This window comes from Salmo trutta, chromosome 8, assembly GCF_901001165.1.
Source record: "Salmo trutta chromosome 8, fSalTru1.1, whole genome shotgun sequence".
Taxonomy (NCBI): domain Eukaryota; kingdom Metazoa; phylum Chordata; class Actinopteri; order Salmoniformes; family Salmonidae; genus Salmo; species Salmo trutta.
The window spans coordinates 11,977,412-11,999,243 of record NC_042964.1 but is presented as its reverse complement, the minus strand read 5'-3'; the positions used below and the strand labels follow the sequence as shown (position 1 = coordinate 11,999,243).

The 21,832-nt window shown below is 44.5% G+C and overlaps 1 protein-coding gene across 1 annotated transcript in view; it reads right to left on the bottom strand.

Annotated features, from left to right (window-relative positions):
* The window catches only part of LOC115198215 (DENN domain-containing protein 4C), a 58,867-nt gene that overhangs the window by 23,062 nt on the left and 13,973 nt on the right, over positions 1-21,832 (bottom strand). Inside the window, exons 2-13 of the mRNA XM_029759986.1 lie at positions 10,545-10,855; positions 8,682-8,934; positions 8,090-8,159; positions 6,592-6,761; positions 5,830-6,071; positions 5,540-5,606; positions 5,401-5,459; positions 4,081-4,225; positions 3,689-3,864; positions 3,407-3,507; positions 2,977-3,195; positions 395-540 (exon numbers count right to left, since the gene is read on the bottom strand). Of these exons, the coding sequence (XP_029615846.1) occupies positions 395-540; positions 2,977-3,195; positions 3,407-3,507; positions 3,689-3,864; positions 4,081-4,225; positions 5,401-5,459; positions 5,540-5,606; positions 5,830-6,071; positions 6,592-6,761; positions 8,090-8,159; positions 8,682-8,934; positions 10,545-10,843 (1,947 nt within the window). The 5' untranslated portion in view covers positions 10,844-10,855. The remainder of the gene's footprint in view (positions 1-394; positions 541-2,976; positions 3,196-3,406; positions 3,508-3,688; positions 3,865-4,080; positions 4,226-5,400; positions 5,460-5,539; positions 5,607-5,829; positions 6,072-6,591; positions 6,762-8,089; positions 8,160-8,681; positions 8,935-10,544; positions 10,856-21,832) is intronic.

Genomic DNA, 21,832 nt, shown 5'->3' with positions numbered 1-21,832 from the left:
TTACGACTGAGTCACCAATAAAACAACACATTAAAAAAAGCGCCACAGAAATCAGGTTCTGAAAATTGACATTGCTCTAGGGCCATGTTCTTGTCTAGCAGGGTTTGGGGGGAAATTCCAATTAAAAAATGTAAAAGTGAAGTTTATTTTCAAAGATACATTTTCAATTAATTAATTGATGTTCAATTCACTTCCTGGCTTGATGGGAGTTGGAATGTAATTGGCCAACCAATTCAAAGCATAAAAAAATGGCACCATTACAAGCAGTTTTAGCTGCAGGGAACACGGTTGGAACTTAAAAATCATTCATTGAATTTCAATTAACTTCCTGGATTGACGGAGTTCATATTAAACTGACCCCCCACACGGACTCCTGTTGCTTGATAACGCTCACCTTCTCGATGCAGTCGTCGAAGAAGGCAAGGCCTGTGTCCTTGTCGCTGACGAACGTGCACTCCTCGATGAAGCGGATGAAGATCTGAGTCTTGGTCAGCTGCGAATAGAACTTCTGGTGGGCTCGCTCCCTGCTCTTTAGGAAACCTGGGAGAGGACAGAGAGACAGGTCAATGGGCCTATCCCATAGGAAACCCTCAGGAAATGCTACACAAATGTTATCTAAAACACTAAAACGCTGTGTGGCCAGAGTCAAAATAAAATGCCAAAGGAAATTTGGGCAATAGAATATAATGGAATAAGTATATTTTCTTACGAACGCATTACAATATAGCCATTACAGATTGTCATATAACCAAGATGTGTAGCTCTTTCCCACTGGTTCTGCAGCCTCCATGGACCTAAATGAGGATGTGATCCCTTTCCAAGAAGCCTACATCAGTGGAAAGTCTTTGCAGCCAATGCCACGGATGGTTGATTTCAGACACTGAGTAGGCCTGTGAAATTAAAGATTTGCCTGTTATGAACACTTGGAGCAGCAGTCAGATACGCTGTCTGGCTAGCACAGCTCCTGGATGACATTAAAACAATGTATAATATACAGTACCAGTCAAAAGTTTGGACACAACTACTCATTCAAGGGTTTTTCTTTATTTTGACTATTTTCTACATTGTAGAATAATAGTGAAGGCATCAAAACTATGAAAAGACACACATGGAATCATGTAGCAACCAAAAAAAGTGTTAAATCAAAATATGTTTCATATTTGACATTCTTCAAACTAGCCACCCTTTGCCTTGATGACAGCTTTGCACACTCTTGACATTCTCTCTACCAACTTCAGGGGGAATGTTTATCCAACAGTCTTGAAGGAATTCCCACATATGCTGAGCACTTGTTGGCTGCTTTTCCTACACTCTGCAGTCCAACTCATCCCAAACCATCTCCACTGGGTTGAGGTCAGGTGACTGGAGGCCAGGTCATCTGATGCAGCACTCCATTACATTTTACATTTTAGTCATTTAGCAGACGCTCTTATCCAGAGCGACTTACAGTAGTGAATGCATACATTTCATACATTTTTTTTCTCCGTACTGGTCCCCCGTGGGAATCGAACCCACAACCCTGCGTTGCAAACACCATGCTCTACCAACTGAGCCACACGGGACTCCATCACTCTCCGCCATGGTCAAATAGCCCTTACACAGCCTGGAGGTGTGTTTAAGGTCATTGTCCAGTTGAAAAACTAAATTATAGTCCCACTACGCGCAAACCAGATGGGATGGCATATCGCTGCAGAATGCTGTGGTAGCCATGCTGGTTAAGTGTGCCTTGAATTCTAAATAAATCACTGACAGAGTCACCAGCAAAGCACCCCCACACCATCACACCTCCTCCTCCGTGCATTACACATGCAGGGATCGTACGTTCACCTACTCTGCGTCTCACAAAGACACAGCGGCTGGAACCAAAAATCTCACATTTCGACAAAAAGGACAGATTTCCACCAGTCTAATGTATATTGCTTGTGTTTCTTGGCCCAAGCAAGTCTCCTCTTCTTATTGGTGTCCTTTAGTAGTGGTTTCTTTGCAGCAATTTTGACCACGAAGGCCTGATTCAGTCTCTGAACAGTTGATGTTGAGATGTGTTTGTTACTTTAACTCTGTGAAGCATTTATTTGGACTGCAATTTCTGAGGCTGGTAACTCCAATGAATTTATCCTCTGCAGCAGAGGTAACTCTGGGTCTTCCTTTCCTGAGAGCCAGTTTCATCATAGCGCTTGATAATTTATGCGACTGCACTTGAAGATTCTTTCAAAGTTCTTGAAATTTTCCGGATTGACTGACCTTCATGTCTTAAAGTAATGATGGACTGTCGTTTCTCTTTGCTTATTTTAGCAGTATAAATAAATAAAAACCCTGTAATGAGTAGGTGTCCAAACTTTTGACCGGAACTGTACATTGCGCAATTATAATACTTTGACAAATGTGTTAGATTGCAACAAATGAAAATGATCATTTTACAGTTTATTAAATATTTTTTGTTGTGGTATTTTTACGGCACTTTTTCTCCCCAATTTGTGATATCCAATTATGATCTTGTTTCATCGCTGCAACTCCCCAACGAGCTAGGGAGAGGTGAAGGTCGAGTCATGCCTCCTCCGAAACATGAGCCGCCAAGCCGCGCTTCTTAACACCCGCTCGCTTAACCCGGAAGTCAGCCACACCAATGTGTCAGAGGAAACATCGTTCAACTGACGACCGAATTCAGCTTGCAGGCGCCCGGCCTGCCACAAGGAGTCGCTTGAGCGCGATGAGCCAAGTAAAGTTTTAGTATACTAATTATTTTCTTAACTGTCTATTAGCACATTTTACGTCCGTTTTGTGTACAGCGTGTGCGCAAGATTTTGTTCTGGGTACCGTGATAAATGTTGTGGGCAAATGAATGAATTAAGGACTAAAAACGATCCATTCCCCATTGTTACAGTGTAGGTTGTTTAGTGAGTCGGAGGCGGTGGCCTTATTGGAGGGGACTTGGGTGATGGGTTTGAGATAAGAGTGGTGAAACACATCCACACTAACCCTGTAGGTCATATAGTGAGTCTGCAGAGGTGGCTTTCTCGGAGGGGGCCTGGGTGATGGGTTTGAGGTAGGAACGGTAGCCCTTCAGGATGTGGGCCATGAAGCGCAGCAGGGCCTCTTGGATCTCCATCTCCAGGGAGGTCATCTTCTTGTGCCAGGTGAAGTCCGCTTCGATGGGGGTCATCTCCACCGCCGAGCCCTCCTGGGCCGTCCGACGCACTGGAAAACAGCCACCAGATAGGGATAATTACATTTCACATACTAAAGGACTAGGGATAGTAGGGTAAACATGCAATTGACTTATATCCTTTTCACCAATCACACTATGCTGTATCAGATATTTTCCAGCACGGTTCCATGTCTCAGGCATGAAGCAGTTTCTATGAGACTCGAGAGTAAAGTTGAACTAGAATTATATGACTGTTTGTACCGATGCCCAGCTGGTGTTGCAGGTTGTTCAGGGAGTTAAACAGACTCTTGCAGGGCTTCTTTGGGAGGTTCTTCCAGTTGCTGTGTTTCTTCTCATCAGACCTGCAGAGATGGTTCAGAATGTTAGTAAAGGTGTTATTGGAATATGCTCATGCTGGTATAAATGATAAAATACCTCATACACGATATACGGACTGAAAAACAGTTTCTGGGGCATCGACAACAGTGAGGATAAGTATGTTAACAGATGGGGGAATGCTACTTTAAAGTGTCTGGATCTTACAGGTAGATCGTATTGGTGTCCAGGTCCACACAGACCACGTCCGGCGGGGGGTCATAGAGGTCAAAGTAGCGAGAGTCCACACCCACAATGAAGGGACAGGGTGCGTTGAGGACCCCCGCCAGGGAGAGCGGGCAGAGGGGGATGTACGGGCACTGCCACTGGAATGGAAAAATCATCTAGATAGCAGGACAGAGAGAAAATCAAACTTCTATTTCACATTTTGATCCAACTTTTTCACATTTTAACCTAATGTCATTCCTACATGGGCCACATAATGTATACAAGCAGTAACTGGATAAAAAAAAAATCCAACCAATCCATTTTATTTATATAGTCCTTTTTAAAACACTTGTCACAATTAAAGCCGAGTGACCATATCCTTTATCACTCACCGCCACCACAGCCTCTGCTACCCCGGTGAGTACAGCGGGTCTCAAGGAGTGCAGCAGGATCTTACTCTCCAGCAGGACAAAGTGCAACAGCGTGGCACAGTTCTCTGAGCCCAGGTTAATCAGCAGTGTACTGTAGTCTGCACCACTGAGGAGAGAGAGCAGGGGACGAGAGAGAGGAGAGGGGGAAAGGAGAGTTGGGAAGAGAAGAGCACAGAGGTATTGGGGAAAGGATTCAAACGAGACTCAGGGACACAATGGGTCATGAAAGGTTGGATTGGATGAAAGGTTTGTAAACGGTACATGTGCAGTAAAGAAGGTGTGTGAGTAAATCAGAAAAGGGGTGAAGGTAAACTGGGGGTAAATCAGGGAGGGGTGAAGGTAAACTGTATCGAGACAAAAGATCAGGTTACAAAACCTGGTTCTTTTAAAAACCTTTTAAGGGGAAAAATACTTTCTTTTCTTTTCAGAGAGTAAACTTTACATAGCAGCAAACGCTTGTAAATCTGTCCCAAAGGCACCAGCCAGCATGTCTTCCAGTCCTAAAAGGCATGAGCTCACTAGCTGACCATCTATTGAAGAGTTTGTGGTCATAGACACATCTTTATGAAAATGAAAAGAACTGAAAGTCCCGTACGCTGAATATACTCCCAATTTAGCACCTTTATTGACAACGTTTTGAATCGACACGGATCTTCTTCAGGTCAAACGAAAATCCATGTTGGATCGAAACATTGTCAATAAAGGTGGTAAACTGGGAGCATATTCAGTGTGCAGGCCTTTCTGTTCTTCTCACTAGCTGAGCAACAACAACATATTCAATTCTGAAATGAAAAGTCTGGAGAGGAAAAAGCCTGATGGAAGACATGAGGTTTCTTGGCAGAATGCAATAGCAGCACAATAGTTTATTTCATCTGTACAGGCTGTGTTTCTGCACTAAATAATGACGGACCTGTCCACAATGTGACAGTGCCTTTTCTGGGGCAGTCCTAGTGCCTGTTTTCCAGTGGTATTTTCAAAGCGTGAATATTTGACCTGGGAAAACTGTCAGAAATTCATGCGTTTACCGAGACAGAAAGTTTGGAGTGTGCTAGGTGGATGATTGCCTTTTCTAACCCCGGTATTTCCTCTGGAAAAACTGTAGTTGATACTCTACCATGACAACGGTAATGACCGGGCCCTTTCTCTTTCTGTTCATGAAGTTTTTCCTTAGGCCCTACATTATCCTGTCTCTAAACCAGTTGTCGAACGGACGTACCCTCTGAAATCAAGCCATTGAAAAAAAATGATAATGAAATGTTGATAGCCTAGAAAAGGTCTTACCTGAGAGGCATAGGAGTACACACAGGCTGCGCGAGCATCAAGGTGTCGTGTGCAGAGAGCTGAAAGAGAATACAACGCTGTCACAACAGCGACACCAACATAAACTGCATTCGCCAGCACAGAAATAACGACATCTCACCTGGACCAAGATTCTGGGCCTCTGAGGGGAGGGGAAGGACACGTTGTGCATGAAATGTGAGATGTGCCTGGCAAAGAAACACACGCAAGCAAAATAATAGCATTAACTTCAAATACCCACCTACTCCTCTCCAGACCCGGGTCAAATACATGCGTCAAACACTTTAATCTTGAGCTGCGTCTGATTTCGTTTTCCTGGTACAATGAAACAACGGAATAGTCCCAAAAGTGAAAACCCCAAGCTAAATCAAGCACAACCCCCCCACCATTGACAAATGACGTCATCCTTACTTTTCGATAGGCAGCGGGTGGGGGCCCGAGACGGACAGCTTGTAGAGGAACATGAGGAATTTGCGGAACGACTCGAAGAAGGGCCAGCGGGAAAGGAGGCAGATGCACTTGTTGGTGTTGACTGTCCGGTTGGGGATCATCTTCTTCTCCACGGTGGTGAGCAGGCCCAACTGCACCTTCTGCTTCTCACTGAGGAGATCTATGGGGTAGGCCTCATAGAACTGGATGGCCGCGCCGTACACCTGGGACAGAGCAAATTAGATGAAAGATATATTGACAAGAATTTTAGGGACTTCAACGAACACCCTTCACAGATTTTTATGATAGGGTGAGTAACATTTATGCACCCATTACTAAATTGCAAAATGCAACACAATTATATAACAAAGTACATTTTGAAAAGCAAATTCCCTACTCCCTCTAGCTCAGGGAAATGCAACGTGGTTTGTGACATAAGTTGCTGACATTCAGGTGCCTTGATACACACAACCTGAAGAGAAAAGTAATAATTCTCCCCAATCCCAATGTCACATGCAGTGCGGGAAGTGAGACTTGAATGTTGACTATTACAACTATCACAGGGCTGTTCAAATTCCTTCCCTAGAGGACCAAAACACTTCCGGTTTTCATTCTCGCCTAAAGAAAAACTAAACAAGTGTTTCAGCCCTGCAGGACATAAATCGAACAGCCCTGATCAATCTATTCACGAATCATTGTAAATCCCTGTTCACTGATATAATGCCATTGTTATAGTCCACCTACCTTTTCCCCAGAGGAGTTGGTTAACACAAAGGTGGAGAAGACAGGGAGAGGGTAGCGTGTGTTGGGGGTCCAGCATTCGATCTTAGCCCCCATGGGGAGGCAGAACAGGGGCACAGACTCCGACAGGGGGAAGGACTCATAGTCATCCTCTGGGTAGCGGAAGATGAGGCCTGGAAGAGAGAGAGCAATCAATCCATCTTTATTTATACTGCCAGTCACACACAAGACATGTAAATAAACCTAGCTACGTGTAATATGAATCTAACTGGGGTACACATGATGTCAACAGATCCCACTACACAACATTGAAGGGACGAGAGGAGGATGAAAGGACAGAAATTGGATTAAGATCAAACCCCGTCCACTCGTCATCCCCTCATTAACGTCAGCCAGTGTGTTGAGATTTAGAACACATTATTTTCAAAAGAAAATCAACACTTTGCTGACCAATGCCTTGTCACCCATGGCCTATTGTGAACGTTAGAGAATGTTGTAGGGGGAAAAAAGCAACTGAAGGAGTAGGCGGGGTAGGAAGCAGTGTGTGGTCTGGCAAACAAACGTCGTCACCTCACAGGAAGAAGGCCTAGCGAAGATAAAGCGTGTGTGCATGTGGAGTCTCTGAACAGGGGCCCGTCTAAGCCAACACCCAGCAATGACCTCAGAAAGTAGCAAGTTGAAGACGGGGACAAACTGCTGCATTTACAAGAAGGTGGATACATAGCGTGAATGAAACCATCTGAACAATTTAAGGGGCAAATGTGTTCAGAAACATTACCTTTCTACACATGCATTTGTATAGTCCATAAGAACCTGTTTGGAGGTCATTTAAGTGAAAAACCCAAAAGCGAAAGGATAAACCATTTAACACCGGGTGACAGCATTGACGCACACCACTATTTTCCACCTTGAAATCAATTAGCACCAGAAATATGCCAATGAGAGTCGCCGTGAACTCGTCTAATGTGAGGCCGGTGCCTCACACAACTCCAGGTGGATGAATAGTGATTTCAACCTAGGACTGTGTCGCAAATGACACCCTATTCCCTATATAGTGCACTCTTTTTGACCAGTGCCTATAGGAAGTAGGGTGCCATTTGTGACGCAAAACATATCTCGAGATTCAAAAACGCAGACAACAGCCCCCAAATCAATCCTGCTAATTTCTAGCCATTTATTCCAGGAATCATCAGGGAGAGTGTGGTTCAGTTTACAGGTATTTGAGTGACAGATAATAGAGCTGTCATTTGCCAGTGCATTTAGTCTTATCGACAGCACACAGAAAGCTCCTTTGAAATCAGATCAATCATAGGAGATCAACGTACAATTACTGTGAAGTCAACTCAGGCACGAAGCAAGTGGAAACGTATGGTAAACAGCATTGAACAAAGGCTAGAGAAAATAATAGTTATCCATCAATGAGCGCAGAAAAGAAAGACTGATGCGGAGAGATGGGTAGATTGAGAGTAACAACAAAGAACCAATAGCGCGTGAGACTCACCGGCTTTGTAATTAATGGAGTTGGACACCGACACTGATTTCTTGTAGCACAGGAAAACACTAGAGCCCCACTGGAGGAGGAAAAACAAGACCATGTGACTTTGGGCTCAAAACAACATTTTCAACGATTCATTTCGACAGAATGTTCTCAGCGAGGTTGAGTGGCATGGCCTGAATTTCATATCACAGTATATTCCAGCTCCATACTGTACATTCCATACCCATTGATTCCCCAAAGCTCTACTTTTCTGGGCCAGACGAAGTCCCTTTTAGGGGTCGAAATTGATTGAGTGTGTAGGCGTGGTTAAGAAAGTAGCTGTGTCCAAACCAGAACTGCCCATAGGGCAGGAGCCCATCTCCTGTTTCTGTAGCGTGAGGGAGCTTGATGTACAAGTCCACCCCTGGACAGGGCCCTAGTCCATCTCCTAATGCGGAGTGCCAAGCACAAAGGCATCGGGTGCCATTTTTAGAGTCTTTGATATGACATGATGAGGGATGGAAGCCCCAACCTTCCAATCACAGGAGGGAAACTCTAATCACAAGGCCACCGAGTTGGTCATGAGCCTACTTCATTACCAGTGGCCTCGACTCACCATGCCACAGTTGAGGTTCTTGTCCACCTTGCAGAAGGTGTGCGGCGGCGTCTCGCCCTTGCTGGTGACGATGACGCAGATGTCGGTGACGGACAGGGAGTTCTGGGGCTGGACGGGCGGCGCACGGCGTAAGGTGATGAAGATACGCTGCGAGGTGGCAGAGCTGTTGTTGACGTTGGCACAGCGGCCGTACGGCGTGGCCTGGATTACCTCACAACCCTGGATGAGACGCTCCTTACCTTCATATAACACCCTGAGATACAGAGAGGGGGGGAGAGAGAGGGGGGGACCGAGAGAGAGGGGGGGGAAGACAGAGAGAGAGGGGGGGGGACAGACCGAGAGAGAGGGGGGGGGACAGACCGAGAGAGAGGGGGGGGGACAGACCGAGAGAGAGGGGGGGGGACAGACCGAGAGAGAGGGGGGGGGACAGACCGAGAGAGAGAGGGGGACAGACCGAGAGAGAGAGGGGGACAGACCGAGAGAGAGAGGGGGACAGACCGAGAGAGAGGGGGGGGGCAGACCGAGAGAGGGGGGGGGGGGGAAGACAGAGAAAGAGGAGGAGAGAGGAGAGAGATAATATTAGTGTATAATATGTACACATACAACAACAAACACATTCACAAACTAGACAAAATCATTCTGCAGATGAAGTGGATTGGAGGTTGGGGAAAAAATGGATTCAGATGGATGAGCAATTACAGTCTTTCACAAACTGGTAAGAATGAAAGGGAAACAGAAAGACCCAGTACAACCGTGGCCAAAAGAAAATAAGCCTAGGTATGGCCAGCGTCTCCAACTACAGTACACCACTGGAGTGAATTTTCTAAATGTTGTCCTACATATCCCACAGTAGGTAAAAACTGAGAAAGAGAGAAGGAAACAGTGTCCCAGACTAATGCCTTCGCCCACACGGCTAACCTCTGACCTGCATTCAAAAGGCCTGAGCGTCAACGTGTGAGGAAGCTGAGATTGGCAGATAGAGTGTTGCAAAGTGCTGGCAGGGGAATGACTCTTGCCTATACATTATCAGTGCTCACTCAGACCTAGGCAGTCACTATCACAGAACACAAAATGTTTCACTGAGCCATCTCTGGAGTTTAACCCCAATAGATACCGCACGTTCTACTTCAGAAAACATACAAATTGTAAATAAACTGGTCTTTTGAAGTTTATTCAACCTTGCAACACCAAAAGAGGTTTTGGAGTCTCGATGACTTTGCATGGTGCAAAGTTTAAACTTCAGTGTAGTCATATTTCGTAAAGCCAATGGGGGTTACTGCTACGCACCTTCCTCTCTGGCCACAGAACGTTACATGGCCGCTGGAAACGAAACACAACTGCAGTGAAGGCAAAACGCAAAAGAGTAGATATTTTCCACTGGTGGGGGAATAACTGTGGTTTCGAGACACTAATTAAATAGTGGGTGACGTCACTCTTCCAAAATGCAACATTATTGGGTGCTCTTATTTCCCCTAATAGACAGAAAAGGAAAAGTGCCTGAAAATGAAATGATTTACTTCACAAATTGAGATGCATTCAATAAATCTAGCATATAACCCATTAAAAGGTCATAATAACCGCGCACTATATTACCATGGGTTAGTTCACAAAAGCGCAATAATACAGGAGAAGCAACTTTCCACTACCATTTTCTCTCTTATCAGTGGAAATTGATTAAACTAGATGTACTTAGCAGCTTCATTAGAGATGACTACTCCGGTAATTGGTCTCATTAGGACGAGTAAGGGACTTAGAGGTTATGGCGTTCCTGTTTTAGAGTTAACCCTAATGATACCATTGTGTAACACTAATTAGTGTGGTGCTCACACACTTTGAACAGTTCATTTGGGCTCACACACACACCCGATGTCAATGAGCGGGGGCTTGTCGTGGCCCCTCTTGTAGCAGAGAAATATCTCAGGGCTCTTAAGGCTGCCATGGTTGAGGTTGGCCTGCTGCGCGCTGTAAGTGCTCTCGATGCAGGTGAAGCCCTCCGGCACCGTCTCGCCCGCCGACTTGTTGATGACAGCCAGGTCAGTGATGGGCGCCTTGGGCCCGCTGGACTTGGTCTCCGACAGGTCCTGCTCCAGTGGCGTGGACTTGTCCGTCAGCCCGGCCACCACAAAGTAGTCGGTCACACGGTGACCCTTGTCCTCGATCATGACTGGGCGTGCCTGAGGAGAGAAGGTCAAAGGTGAGGATAGAGGTCAGAGAACGTAGCCTAGGTCTTAGGGTGCCATTTGTGATGCAGCCTATGCGGCACTCTGGTCAAAAGTAGCACACTATGTAGGAAATATATGTATTTATTTAACTCGACAGGTCAGTTAAGAACAAATTCTTATTTACAACGACGGCCTACACCGGCCAAACCCGGACGACGCTGGGCCAATTGTGCGCCGCCCTATGGGACTCCCAATCACGGCCGGTTGTGATAAAGCCTGCAATCGAACCAGGGTGTCTGTAGTGACGCCTCAAGCACTGAGATGCAGTGCCTTAGACCACTGCGCCACTCGGGAGCCCATTAGGTTGCCATTAGGGTGTTAAAAGTATAAAGAGAATAGGTTCACTTTTAGGACACAGCCTTAGTCTATAGATGGTACTGAGGAAGGTTCACTTTTAGGACACAGCCTTAGTCTATAGATGGTACTGAGGAAGTCACATGGAAATTATCACCTACTTATAGCTCACTTTCACCAAGGGACAGTGCTATACATTCTAACAGCATATGCAGAATCCCTAATATGATTGTATATGTCTAACAGTAAGTGAGTGCCTGAACAGCATCCCACCATAAAGTACCTAATGTACTTAAGGAATGACAGGGGTCTTCTGAAATGACTGGACTTGTTCACTTCCTGGTCGCAGACTAAGGGACATGGAGAGAGTTAGGAGCTTCGTGACTCGGGAGAGGCAGAATAGAGCAGCAGAGCAGTGTGGAATCCACTGTGAGCATAAATCAAGACGAAACACAAGTCTTAAAAAAACGCTCTGTGAAAACTGAAGAATTGGAGTCTTGTTATTGTTTTCACATGGGATATAAAATGTTTCCATCCGGAGAATAAGGACAGATCTGCAAAAGCTCAGAGATGATTTAACAGATGTTCCTGCTGTAGAAGACGTAACATGACTCGCCAATTAACAGTAATAAGCACCATGGCAAATATTTAATAAACAGCATATGTAATTAGTGACATGCAATTTATTCCTCGTGTTACTATTGTTCTATTTTTCGCTCTGCATTGTTGGGAAGCAGTTTACCCCTGTTATTTACAACGCAAGTTTGACTCAGAGGTGGTGGCAACTATCATAGCTGCTCTCTCTTTGTGGGTATAAAAACCAATGACTTTTATAATAGTCTATATGGTACTCATATCCCTCAACATATCTCTGAACAAGCCATTGGCTGGGCACGATAAACACAAACATAAATACTGTCAACGGTACAGCCTCTCAAATAACTTGGCAGCGTAAGTCCAGGTCATCTTGCATAATGTGACATGTGAGAGTGTGGGGATCCCATTGAAGACTGACTTCTTTATACACTTTGGTGCAATTGGAGGAGTTCTCTGTGGTGCAAATAGGGCTTATTCAGACGTCCAAGAAAAACCACTGGGCTTTGGAAGGAGAATATAGCATAAAGAAGCAACACGGCCGTCTAAGAAGAAAGAAAAGCTAAGAAAGCAGCGGAGACCCACACAGGAAGAGACATTTTCCAGTCGTGAGTCAGGAGTCAGCTGCAGCATAGGGCAGGAGCCAGAACGAAGAAAGGAGCAACGTGGCTCCTCTGAACTGACAGAGCACACGGCTCTGGACTTAATTTAGCCGGCTTCATAACAGTGTTTAAATCATCTCCATCTCAGACTTTTAGCACGGCACCATGACCTCCTTCTTGCCACTTAACAGGTCAGACGTTATCCAGTGCGTCACGTGTAGCAACATGAGCAGCAGAGGAAGAAAGAGGTTCAATCGCCACACAGGCGGTTGGGGAGGGAAGCATAGTAGGGTTTCTTTATTCACCAGCAGCAAAGTCAAATGGGAGTTTCAGGATAGTCTTTAATTCTCTAACTAAAAAGGTGTAGGGATAAACAGAACTGCTACCAACTCAACGAAGAGCAATATTTTAGATCAGAGGTACCCAGCATCAAGAATCTCAGAGTAGGAGTGCTGAACTAGGATCAGATTCCCCTGTCATATGTCATTTTATGAATTGTCATCAAAAAGGCCAAACTGATCCTAAATCAGCACTTACTCTAAGACACTTGATACAGTCGCAGTATGCTAATCAAAGACTGATTTCCCAGCACGACTCAAGAGTCTGAGTGTTGCATCCCTGTTGGATTTCACCCTCAAAGCATTACATCATGGTCCAGAGCCAGACAATACAGCTTCATGTTTTGTGAAAGATCGAGGGCTTCCTCAAACAAGGAAGGCAATAAAAAAAATGCCTTGATTAATGAGGGAGGGGTGGCATCCCCTCTGATGGGGTTTGGTTGTAGAATACAATGGAAATGCTACAGTTCCCTGGAGTGTTCCAATGGTCAAATGGGGAGGGAAGGGGGACGGACGACATATGCACACAGTGGCTTCCTCTTTGGCTAGCTCAATGGAGAGAGTGAGTGGGACAGACAGGCCCTCAGGCTCATAGGAGCGCACAGATGCATCCCATAGAACACTCTTTCCCGTGGCTGTCTCCTTTGCTCTGAAGGGGGGGGGGGGGGGCAAACCACAGCCAGCATTCCTTCCATACCATGAGGGTTTGTCATGCTATTGAATCTATACATGTCCCATGTAGTCCAACCTATCAGAGGGTAATGTTTGCCTACTTGGTTGTACTTTCCAAATCAGGGGATAGAGACATACACAGGGTACTGATCATGGCTAAAATTGAATCTTGGCCAAAATACTTCCTCCTCCGAGAATGCGTGTGTGTGCAAATCAAAATGCATGCCAGTTTCTTTTCGCGTCGCGCATTAAACAAAGTTCTCATCCAAATGAATCCAAACGTGCTTTCTTGTACCACAAATATGTTGTTCGTCCAACCCCTTCACCATTCAGATAGTGAGTTAGTTTGATTCAACAGAGCCCGTAGTATGCTACGCAGTGCACTATAGCAGACAGAGGAGATAAGGCACTGACGGTGCTACTTTCTGCAGAGATTTAAACCATCGTATCCATGGTTACACCTCACTGGTAACAGAGTCAAGAACTAGACTTTTTTTGTTTTTTTTTATACATTGTTTACCGTATAATAAAGCACACCACAAAATGTGTTCCAGCTAAACGCTCCGCTATGACACAGAGAACATGTTTGTCTGGTGGTGGTTAGTGGACTTGTGACTGGAAAACAACTTGTCTTGTTAGTTTTTAAATGTGTATGCGTAGGCAGAGGGGTCTGGTTCCCTCAAAGTGGTGTCAGACATTTCACATCAAAAAACTCTGAAGACCACTAATTGGTCTTTTGACAATGCACATCAGTGCTATTCACATCAGATATTTTTCAGATCTGATCTGATTGGTCTAAAGACCAATTAGTGAAAAAAAAAGATCAGAATTGGGCTGCCAGTGTAAACGCACCCACAAAAAACACACAGCTGAATTTACAGGTTTTTGCACTATGGCAACATAACACAAAACTTAGTGACTGACGTATTGTTTGTTTCAGAGCTAATCAACACTATACTGTATGTTTCACTTAACACGGACTTAGCCATTTAAATGCATCTTGCCATAATATCTAAATAATAACATTGCATTACCCACAGCTTAACGCGGCTAGCCTGAATGGGCTTTAAAAACAGCTTGCCAAGTGCCCTGTGACAATGAAAATATCGATATTGATGGACTAGGGACACACTGTCATGATAACTAGACCAGAAGCATACGCCTATTTAGAGTAGCCTCTAGACTTGTTCATTCAAGCAGCTGTCACTCAAAGTGTGTTGTCACTTTTGTCTGAGTCTGACGCCTAAAGGGGTCTACACAAATAGAGCCAACAGAGGTCCGTTTGCGTCGCTCTAGTAGTACATTTGTGCGGCTGAATTTTTTGGAACCTCTGTCAGCTCCGTTTGAGTAGACTGTAGATCCCTTAGAGTGAACATAGGGCTGAGTGTTGAGAATTAAACTATGAATTGGCATCAAGCTAGGGTGGATGGGTGCAAGCCTTAGGATAGCCTAGCTACACATGGCGCTGAAGTGCTAAGCTCAAGTTAACTGATGAGAGGTCAGGGGTCAGCAGCAGAGCAGACAGTGTTCATTCCTTGACCCAGACGCCCTCATTCTTTAACACTGTCCATGTGGTGCCAGTATGGATGAACTTGATTTCAAAAATCATCACTTAATGTGGTAATTAGTAGTAGGCTTAGTAGTAGTAGTAGTAGTAAAAATAGCAGCACCAGTAGTAGCAGCACTACTACAAGTAGTAGTAGCAACAGCAGCACTAGTAGTAGTATAGTATTAGTAGCACTAGTAGTAGCAGTTGCAGTAGTAGCAGCAGGAGTACTAGTAGCAGTAGTACTAGTCATAGTAGTAGTAGCAGCACTAGCAGTAGGAGTAGTAGTAGTAGTAGCACTAGCAGTAGGAGGAGTAGTAGTAGTAGTAGTAGCACTAGATGAAGCAGCAGCACCACTAGTAGTAGTAGCAGCAGCAGGAATAGCAGGAGTAGCAGTAGTAGCTAGCAGTAGCACTAGTAGTAGCACTAGTCGTAGTAGTAGTAGCACTAGTAGTAGCAGCAGCAGCACTAGCACTAGTAGCACTAGCACTAGTAGCAACAGCACTAGTAGCAACAGCACTAGTAGCAACAGCACTAGTAGCAACAGCACTAGTAGCAACAGCACTAGTAGCCTAGTAGCAGGAGCACTAGTAGCCTAGTAGCAGGAGCACTAGTCGTAGCAGGAGCACTAGTCGTAGCAGGAGCACTAGTCGTAGCAGGAGCACTAGTCGTAGCAGGAGCACTAGTCGTAGCAGGAGCACTAGTCGTAGCAGGAGCACTAGTTGTAGCAGGAGCACTAGTCGTAGCAGGAGCAGCACTAGCAGTCATAGCAGCACTAGCAGTCATAATAGTAGCAGCACTAGCAGTAGCAGCAGAACTAGCAGTAGCAGCACAACTAGCAGTAGCAGCACAACTAGCAGTAGCAGCACAACTAGCAGTAGCAGCACAACTAGCAGTAGCAGCACAACTAGCAGTAGCAGCACAACTAGCAGTAGCAGCACAACTAGCAGTAGCAGCACAACTAGCAGTAGCAGCACAACTAGCAGTAGCAGCACAACTAGTAGCAACAGTAGTCGTGGTAATAGTAGCGGCAGCACTAGTAGTAGTAGTAACAGCAGCACTAGTCGTTGTAGTAGTAAAAGCAGAACTAGCAGTAGCAGCACTAGTAGTAGCAGCAGCACTAGTAGTAGTAACAGCAGCACTAGCACCACCATTTCACATCGGTTACAGTAGCACTAGTCATAGTAGTAGTAGTAGTAGTAGTAGTAGTAGTAGTAGCACTAGTCATAGTAGTAGCAGCAGCAGCACTAGTAGTAGTAGAAGTAGAAGCAGCACTAGTAGTAGTAGAAGTAGCAGCAGCACTAGTAGTACTAGTCATAGTAGTAGAAGTAGCAGCAGCACTAGTAGTACTAGTCATAGTAGTAGAAACCGCACTAGTAGTACTAGTCATAGTAGTAGAAACAGCAGCACTAGTAGTAGAAACAGCAGCACTAGTAGTAGAAACAGCAGCACTAGTAGTAGAAACAGCAGCACTAGTAGTAGTAGAAACAGCAGCACTAGTAGCAGCAGAAACAGCAGCACTAGTAGCAGCAGGAGTAGCAGTAGTCGTAGTAAACTCAGCAAAAAAAGAAATGTCCTCACTGTCAACTGCATTGATTTTCAGCACTACTACTAGTAGTAGTAGCCTAGCACTACTAGTAGTAGTAGTAGCAGCCTAGCACTACTAGTAGTAGTAGCAGCCTAGCACTACTAGTAGTAGCAGCCTAGCACTACTACTAGTAGTAGCAGCCTAGCACTACTACTAGTAGTAGCAGCCTAGCACTACTACTAGTAGTAGCAGCCTAGCACTACTACTAGTAGTAGCAGCCTAGCACTACTACTAGTAGTAGCAGCCTAGCACTACTACTAGTAGTAGCAGCCTAGCACTACTACTAGTAGTAGCAGCCTAGCACTACTACTAGTAGTAGCAGCCTAGCACTACTACTAGTAGTAGTAGTAGTAGTAGCAGCCTAGCACTACTAGTAGTAGTAGTAGTAGTAGCAGCCTAGCACTACTAGTAGTAGTAGTAGCAGCAGCACTCGTAGTAGCAGCATTAGTCATAGTAGTAGCAGCACGAGGAGTAGCAGCAGCAGGTGTGTGTGTGTGTGTGTGTGTGTGTGTGTGTGTGTGTGTGTGTGTGTGTGTGTAAAGCAGAAATGATCGACACTGATCACTTATTGCAGGCATTTTGCTAAAATCGTTCGATAAAATAAGTAGCCTATACTAGAGAAATGTGACATTTAATATGAAATAAGTTGACTAATATGGGTGATTGTTAATAGGACAATTGATGGCTACAACCATAAAACTAGTTGTAGTAGGTAAGAGAAATACAATTTTTAAAAAGGTGGGACAGATTAATGTTAAAAACGAATCATTCTATTTATCATTATACCATCAATTAGTCAATTTATCATGATATGGATTTGTCCCTACAGCCCAGGTGTGGGGGTTAGGCCACTAAAATCCACTTACAGCCCACTAACATAAACCATATTGCCTTTTGGTACATATTTTCTGTTGAATAAAATTACCAACTCAAACGATTAGTTCACAATCTCACTGGATTATTGAAGAATATTCATACACGGAGTATAAAACATTTTTACTGTGGACAGTTAACGTTAGACCACGAACATCCACGAACACAAAAAGAGCTCCTTATTCTCTAGCTGTCAGTGTGGTGCCAGCAGGAGTCGTGAACAAACCTTTAACCAAGATCATCCTTTAAGGTGGTAGTAGTGGGGGGTATGACTCATTCATGGCCATGCCAGCTTCCCGGCAGCGTGGGCAGATGCCTGCTTCCTCACATAAACAAGCAACACAGGCAGACAGGCACGCAGACAGACACGCAGACAGACACACTATACTGCCAGTCCTGCCAACACCCCATTATACCAACGCAGTTAGGCCTACATAAAATCTATCTGCACCATGTAAGGCTCAGAACAAAAGAAATCCCCCAAAACTCCCTACAACAACAACAACAAAGTCATGACGTAATTTGTGTAGGCCTAAGTAAACTAATGCACACAGCATCTCATATCAAACACACCCTTCGCTGGTATTAAACAGAGGAAACATCACCCTTTATAATCACTGTCTGGTATGGATGATACTTCCTTTATCCCCCGGGATAAGAGGCATCATCATGGCTTCGTATTCAGCACAGGGTCCTGACAAAGTGATTAGCTCCACCTCCGTTTCCCTGACAACGGCACTCTCGACCAACCCAATCGCTTGGAATTCTACAGCACAATGGCTTACCTGCTGAACACCTACACTTAGAAAAGCACCCCCAACACACACCACACCCACACATCCTGAGAGATGTGCTGCCTGCCTGCCAAAAACCTGATCCACCATGCCAAGAGCCTCCTTCTGACACATAGGGCCAGATCCAATTCCTCCAGTAGACAGAGGGAAAGAGAGGAGAGAGACAGTGAGAGACAGAAAGAGAGAGTTGAGAGAGAGGCCCTTGTCAGGTGCGTCTGGCCACATGCCCCACAGAGCAGAGGATGTGTTTCCTTGTGGGAAACAACAGTTACCCAGAACACACACGATATGACTCACATATTGCACTAGTACAATAAGACGACAAGTACGCGGCCAGTACGTTGCAATAAACTTTAGTGAACTAACAGAACACATTTAAAAATACATATAGGAGCAGATATGCATTGTACATCAGGAGGCACAACTGCAAAGTGTTTCGACAACTAGTCTTCCAATAAGAGAAGAACAAGCAGAAGTTCTTCTTTGTGGGCAGACTGTGCAGGGTAGACAAACACTGGTGCTGCCATGGCAACGCAACCCCAACAATCCCAGGCAGCCTTGTGTTGTTATTCTATCTGGCCAGGGGTGAGTTGCCACAGGAAATCAATCTGGTGTGGGTCTTTAAAGGGTGGCACGCAGAGACTGTATCCCTACATGCACTCTGAGGTCTACAAACAGTTCAATTCAGATGTAGGCCTACAGTAAATAAAAGCGGGGAAGGGCTGTTTTAAAGTCCACTTTAAACATCCGGAAAGCAAATAAAGATAGCTTAGGTAGGGATTGAACTAAAAGCCTTTGAGGTTTGTGGTGCTGTATGGTTCAGTTGGTAGAGCATGGCTGTAAAGCATTTCTCTACACACACAATAACATCTGCTAAATATGTGTAAGAGACCAATAAAATGTGATTTTATTCTATTGGGAGTTCAATACCCGGTGCCACCCATACATAAAATGTATACACACGACTACATGTCGCTTTGGAAAAAAGTACTAAATGGATTATTATAAATTAAAAAGAAGCGTGCATGGACTCCATTCTCGTCGGCCATCTTGTCTTGTGAGGATAGCGGCCTGTGTAGACTACGGGGAAACATGGAAGAGGCATCGGCCAATCAGACGGAGTGACCAGAACTAACCGTTTTTACAATCTGACACCAACATAAAATGAGTCAGCAATAAATGTGTTGAGACAAAACAGTTACTAAAGCAACTGCAGGCCTCAGGCTAATAAAACAAATTAATATGAGAGCATTATCAAGCACAGAGGTTCATAATAATAATAATAATAATAATAATAATAATTAAGGACAATTGAAATGGTCTGTGAAATGTCCATTGTACTAACTAGTCTTTCCTAATGTTGTAACTTGAGCCCGAGTCACTCAAGGTTGTGAACATAAAAAAATGGCCCCTCCCTAACAAAAACCTGTTCCTGTGTAACCTCTGGGGCAGAGCTGAACTACTCGGGCGTCACACTGTATTTGTTTGGCCTTTACTATAGGAGCGCTGTCTCCGCTATGCTGGCTGTGTGACTGAGCAACAAAGCAACAGAGGGCCATATCAAGTGCCAACACTACTCAAACGTATTAATTCGACACCAAAACATTAGACAACGGACGGGGAAAAAAGACAAACAGGGAGGGCCAACCTGGACTGCAAAACGTTTTGCTACGGTGTTCCCTAATGAATATGTCCCAAGAAAAAAAAAAACATCCTGACATGGAGGCACGACCTGAACTTGTCCAATAAAAACGCACAAAACATTTCCGTACATTGTGCTCTTCAGAACACAGCCCTGTTGTGAAGCCATATGGCAGAAATTCCCTTCGTCTTTGGCCGTTGGTCAACCATGGGGGCGTGCTGGCCAGTTCCTCACACCCAAATTATATATATATATATATATATATATATATATATATATATATATATATATTTTTTTTTTATCTCCATTGAGTCTCTCGAGTCACAGGGAACGGGAGGCCTGGCACCGGTCTCAACTTGAAAACCTGACAAAGCCTGCAGCGCTGGTCCAACGGCCCTCTGGCAGATGAGGTCTTTTCTTGGATCCCTCACCACACAAACGCACTAGGGTGGCACCCTTAACAGGATACGGTGTGCCAACTACCAAGTTTACGTCCAATTTCAACAGCACTCTAAATCTCTCCCTACTGGGCGATATGGCCAAAATATGTTTTTTTCTCATTTTTGGCAGAATGGCATTATTTTACAGTATTTTGTGTTTCTGAATAATCAAATTCCTAATTTCGTTGTATGAGTAGTGCATGACCTTAGCCCATTTAACGACTTTGTTGCCATTCCTTCTCAATGTTGGTTTTATACTCAACCAAATTAAAACAAAACGGAGAGTAAACTAGTCAAATGCGCAGAACATCACTTAATTTAGCACTGTATCAAAATATTGTTAGATGTTATTTTGGGATGTAACGATACACATATCCTTGCCGAACCGTTCGGTCCGCGCTGAGGGCCCCAATAAACAAATATAAAAACATTAGGCCTGTGGGCAACGCTGCGCTACATGACTAGAGTAAATCTTAACTGAAAAAATGTCAGGTTATTCCATTAAAACTAGAGCCTGTGTGTACGTTGTAATCAAAATTATAATCTTAACTGGCGTATTTCAAACTGTGCTTTTGTGAGGCACAGCCAGGAACTAGTTCTGTATGATGTCAATAAACCACAAGGATTCTCCATCATCGTTTAAATCTCCAGTTTGGGAACATTTTGGTTTCCCAGTATATTACAACGGCAATGGACTGAAATAGTATGTCACCACTGCTCAACGAGAATATCATATACAGCTGCCAACACCTCAAAACATGTTGACACATTTACCCCGACATCACCCCAGTATCCCCACCACCGGAGAAGGACTAAAACGCAAAAAAAACAACGTCGTCGTCTCCCCTTTGCGTGCAAGCAGCTGATTCTGAACGGGCCAAAGAAATTACGAGAGCAATATGTATATTTATAGACGTGGAAATGCGCCCATTCTCAGTGGGTGAGAATAGGGGGTTTCAGCATCTCGTGCAAGTGCCCGAGCCACGTTACGAACTTCGCCCGCTCGTACCCGTTTCAGCAAACAGGTAGTTCTCGCTCTCTATAAGCAAGCTAAAGCCCAAATTGTCAATGAATTAGCCAATGCACCCAGTGTTGAGTTTAATTACAGATTGATGGACCTCCAGGGTTACAGAGCGCTCACAGAGTTTCTAAGCTATGAGGTGTAACATTGCGAGACTTCCGGGAACGCTTGCAAAACTGACCAAACAAAACTGGCCGGGGTTTGGGATTGAGAAGTGAAAAATTATTCCTTAGTTGTTAACTTAATAAAAATCTAAAAGGCACAAGCTAGATTCGAGCCCAGGTTTAAAGTAGTTGAACATGTTATTACTCCAACCTCGTGAAAGCGACAAACTGAAACATTTATTTTCGTCATAAACAACTTCATATCGAAGGAGTGCTTTTGATTTGACATTCTGCACATGTGCAGTTCGGCGCGTTTCTCCGCCCGAGTTTAGCTAGCCAACATTGCCAACAAGTGTGATCGTGGATTTCTATTGGAGAAGCAGTTTTAGCCTATCTTCATACTGTACGGTCTTTGGAGAGC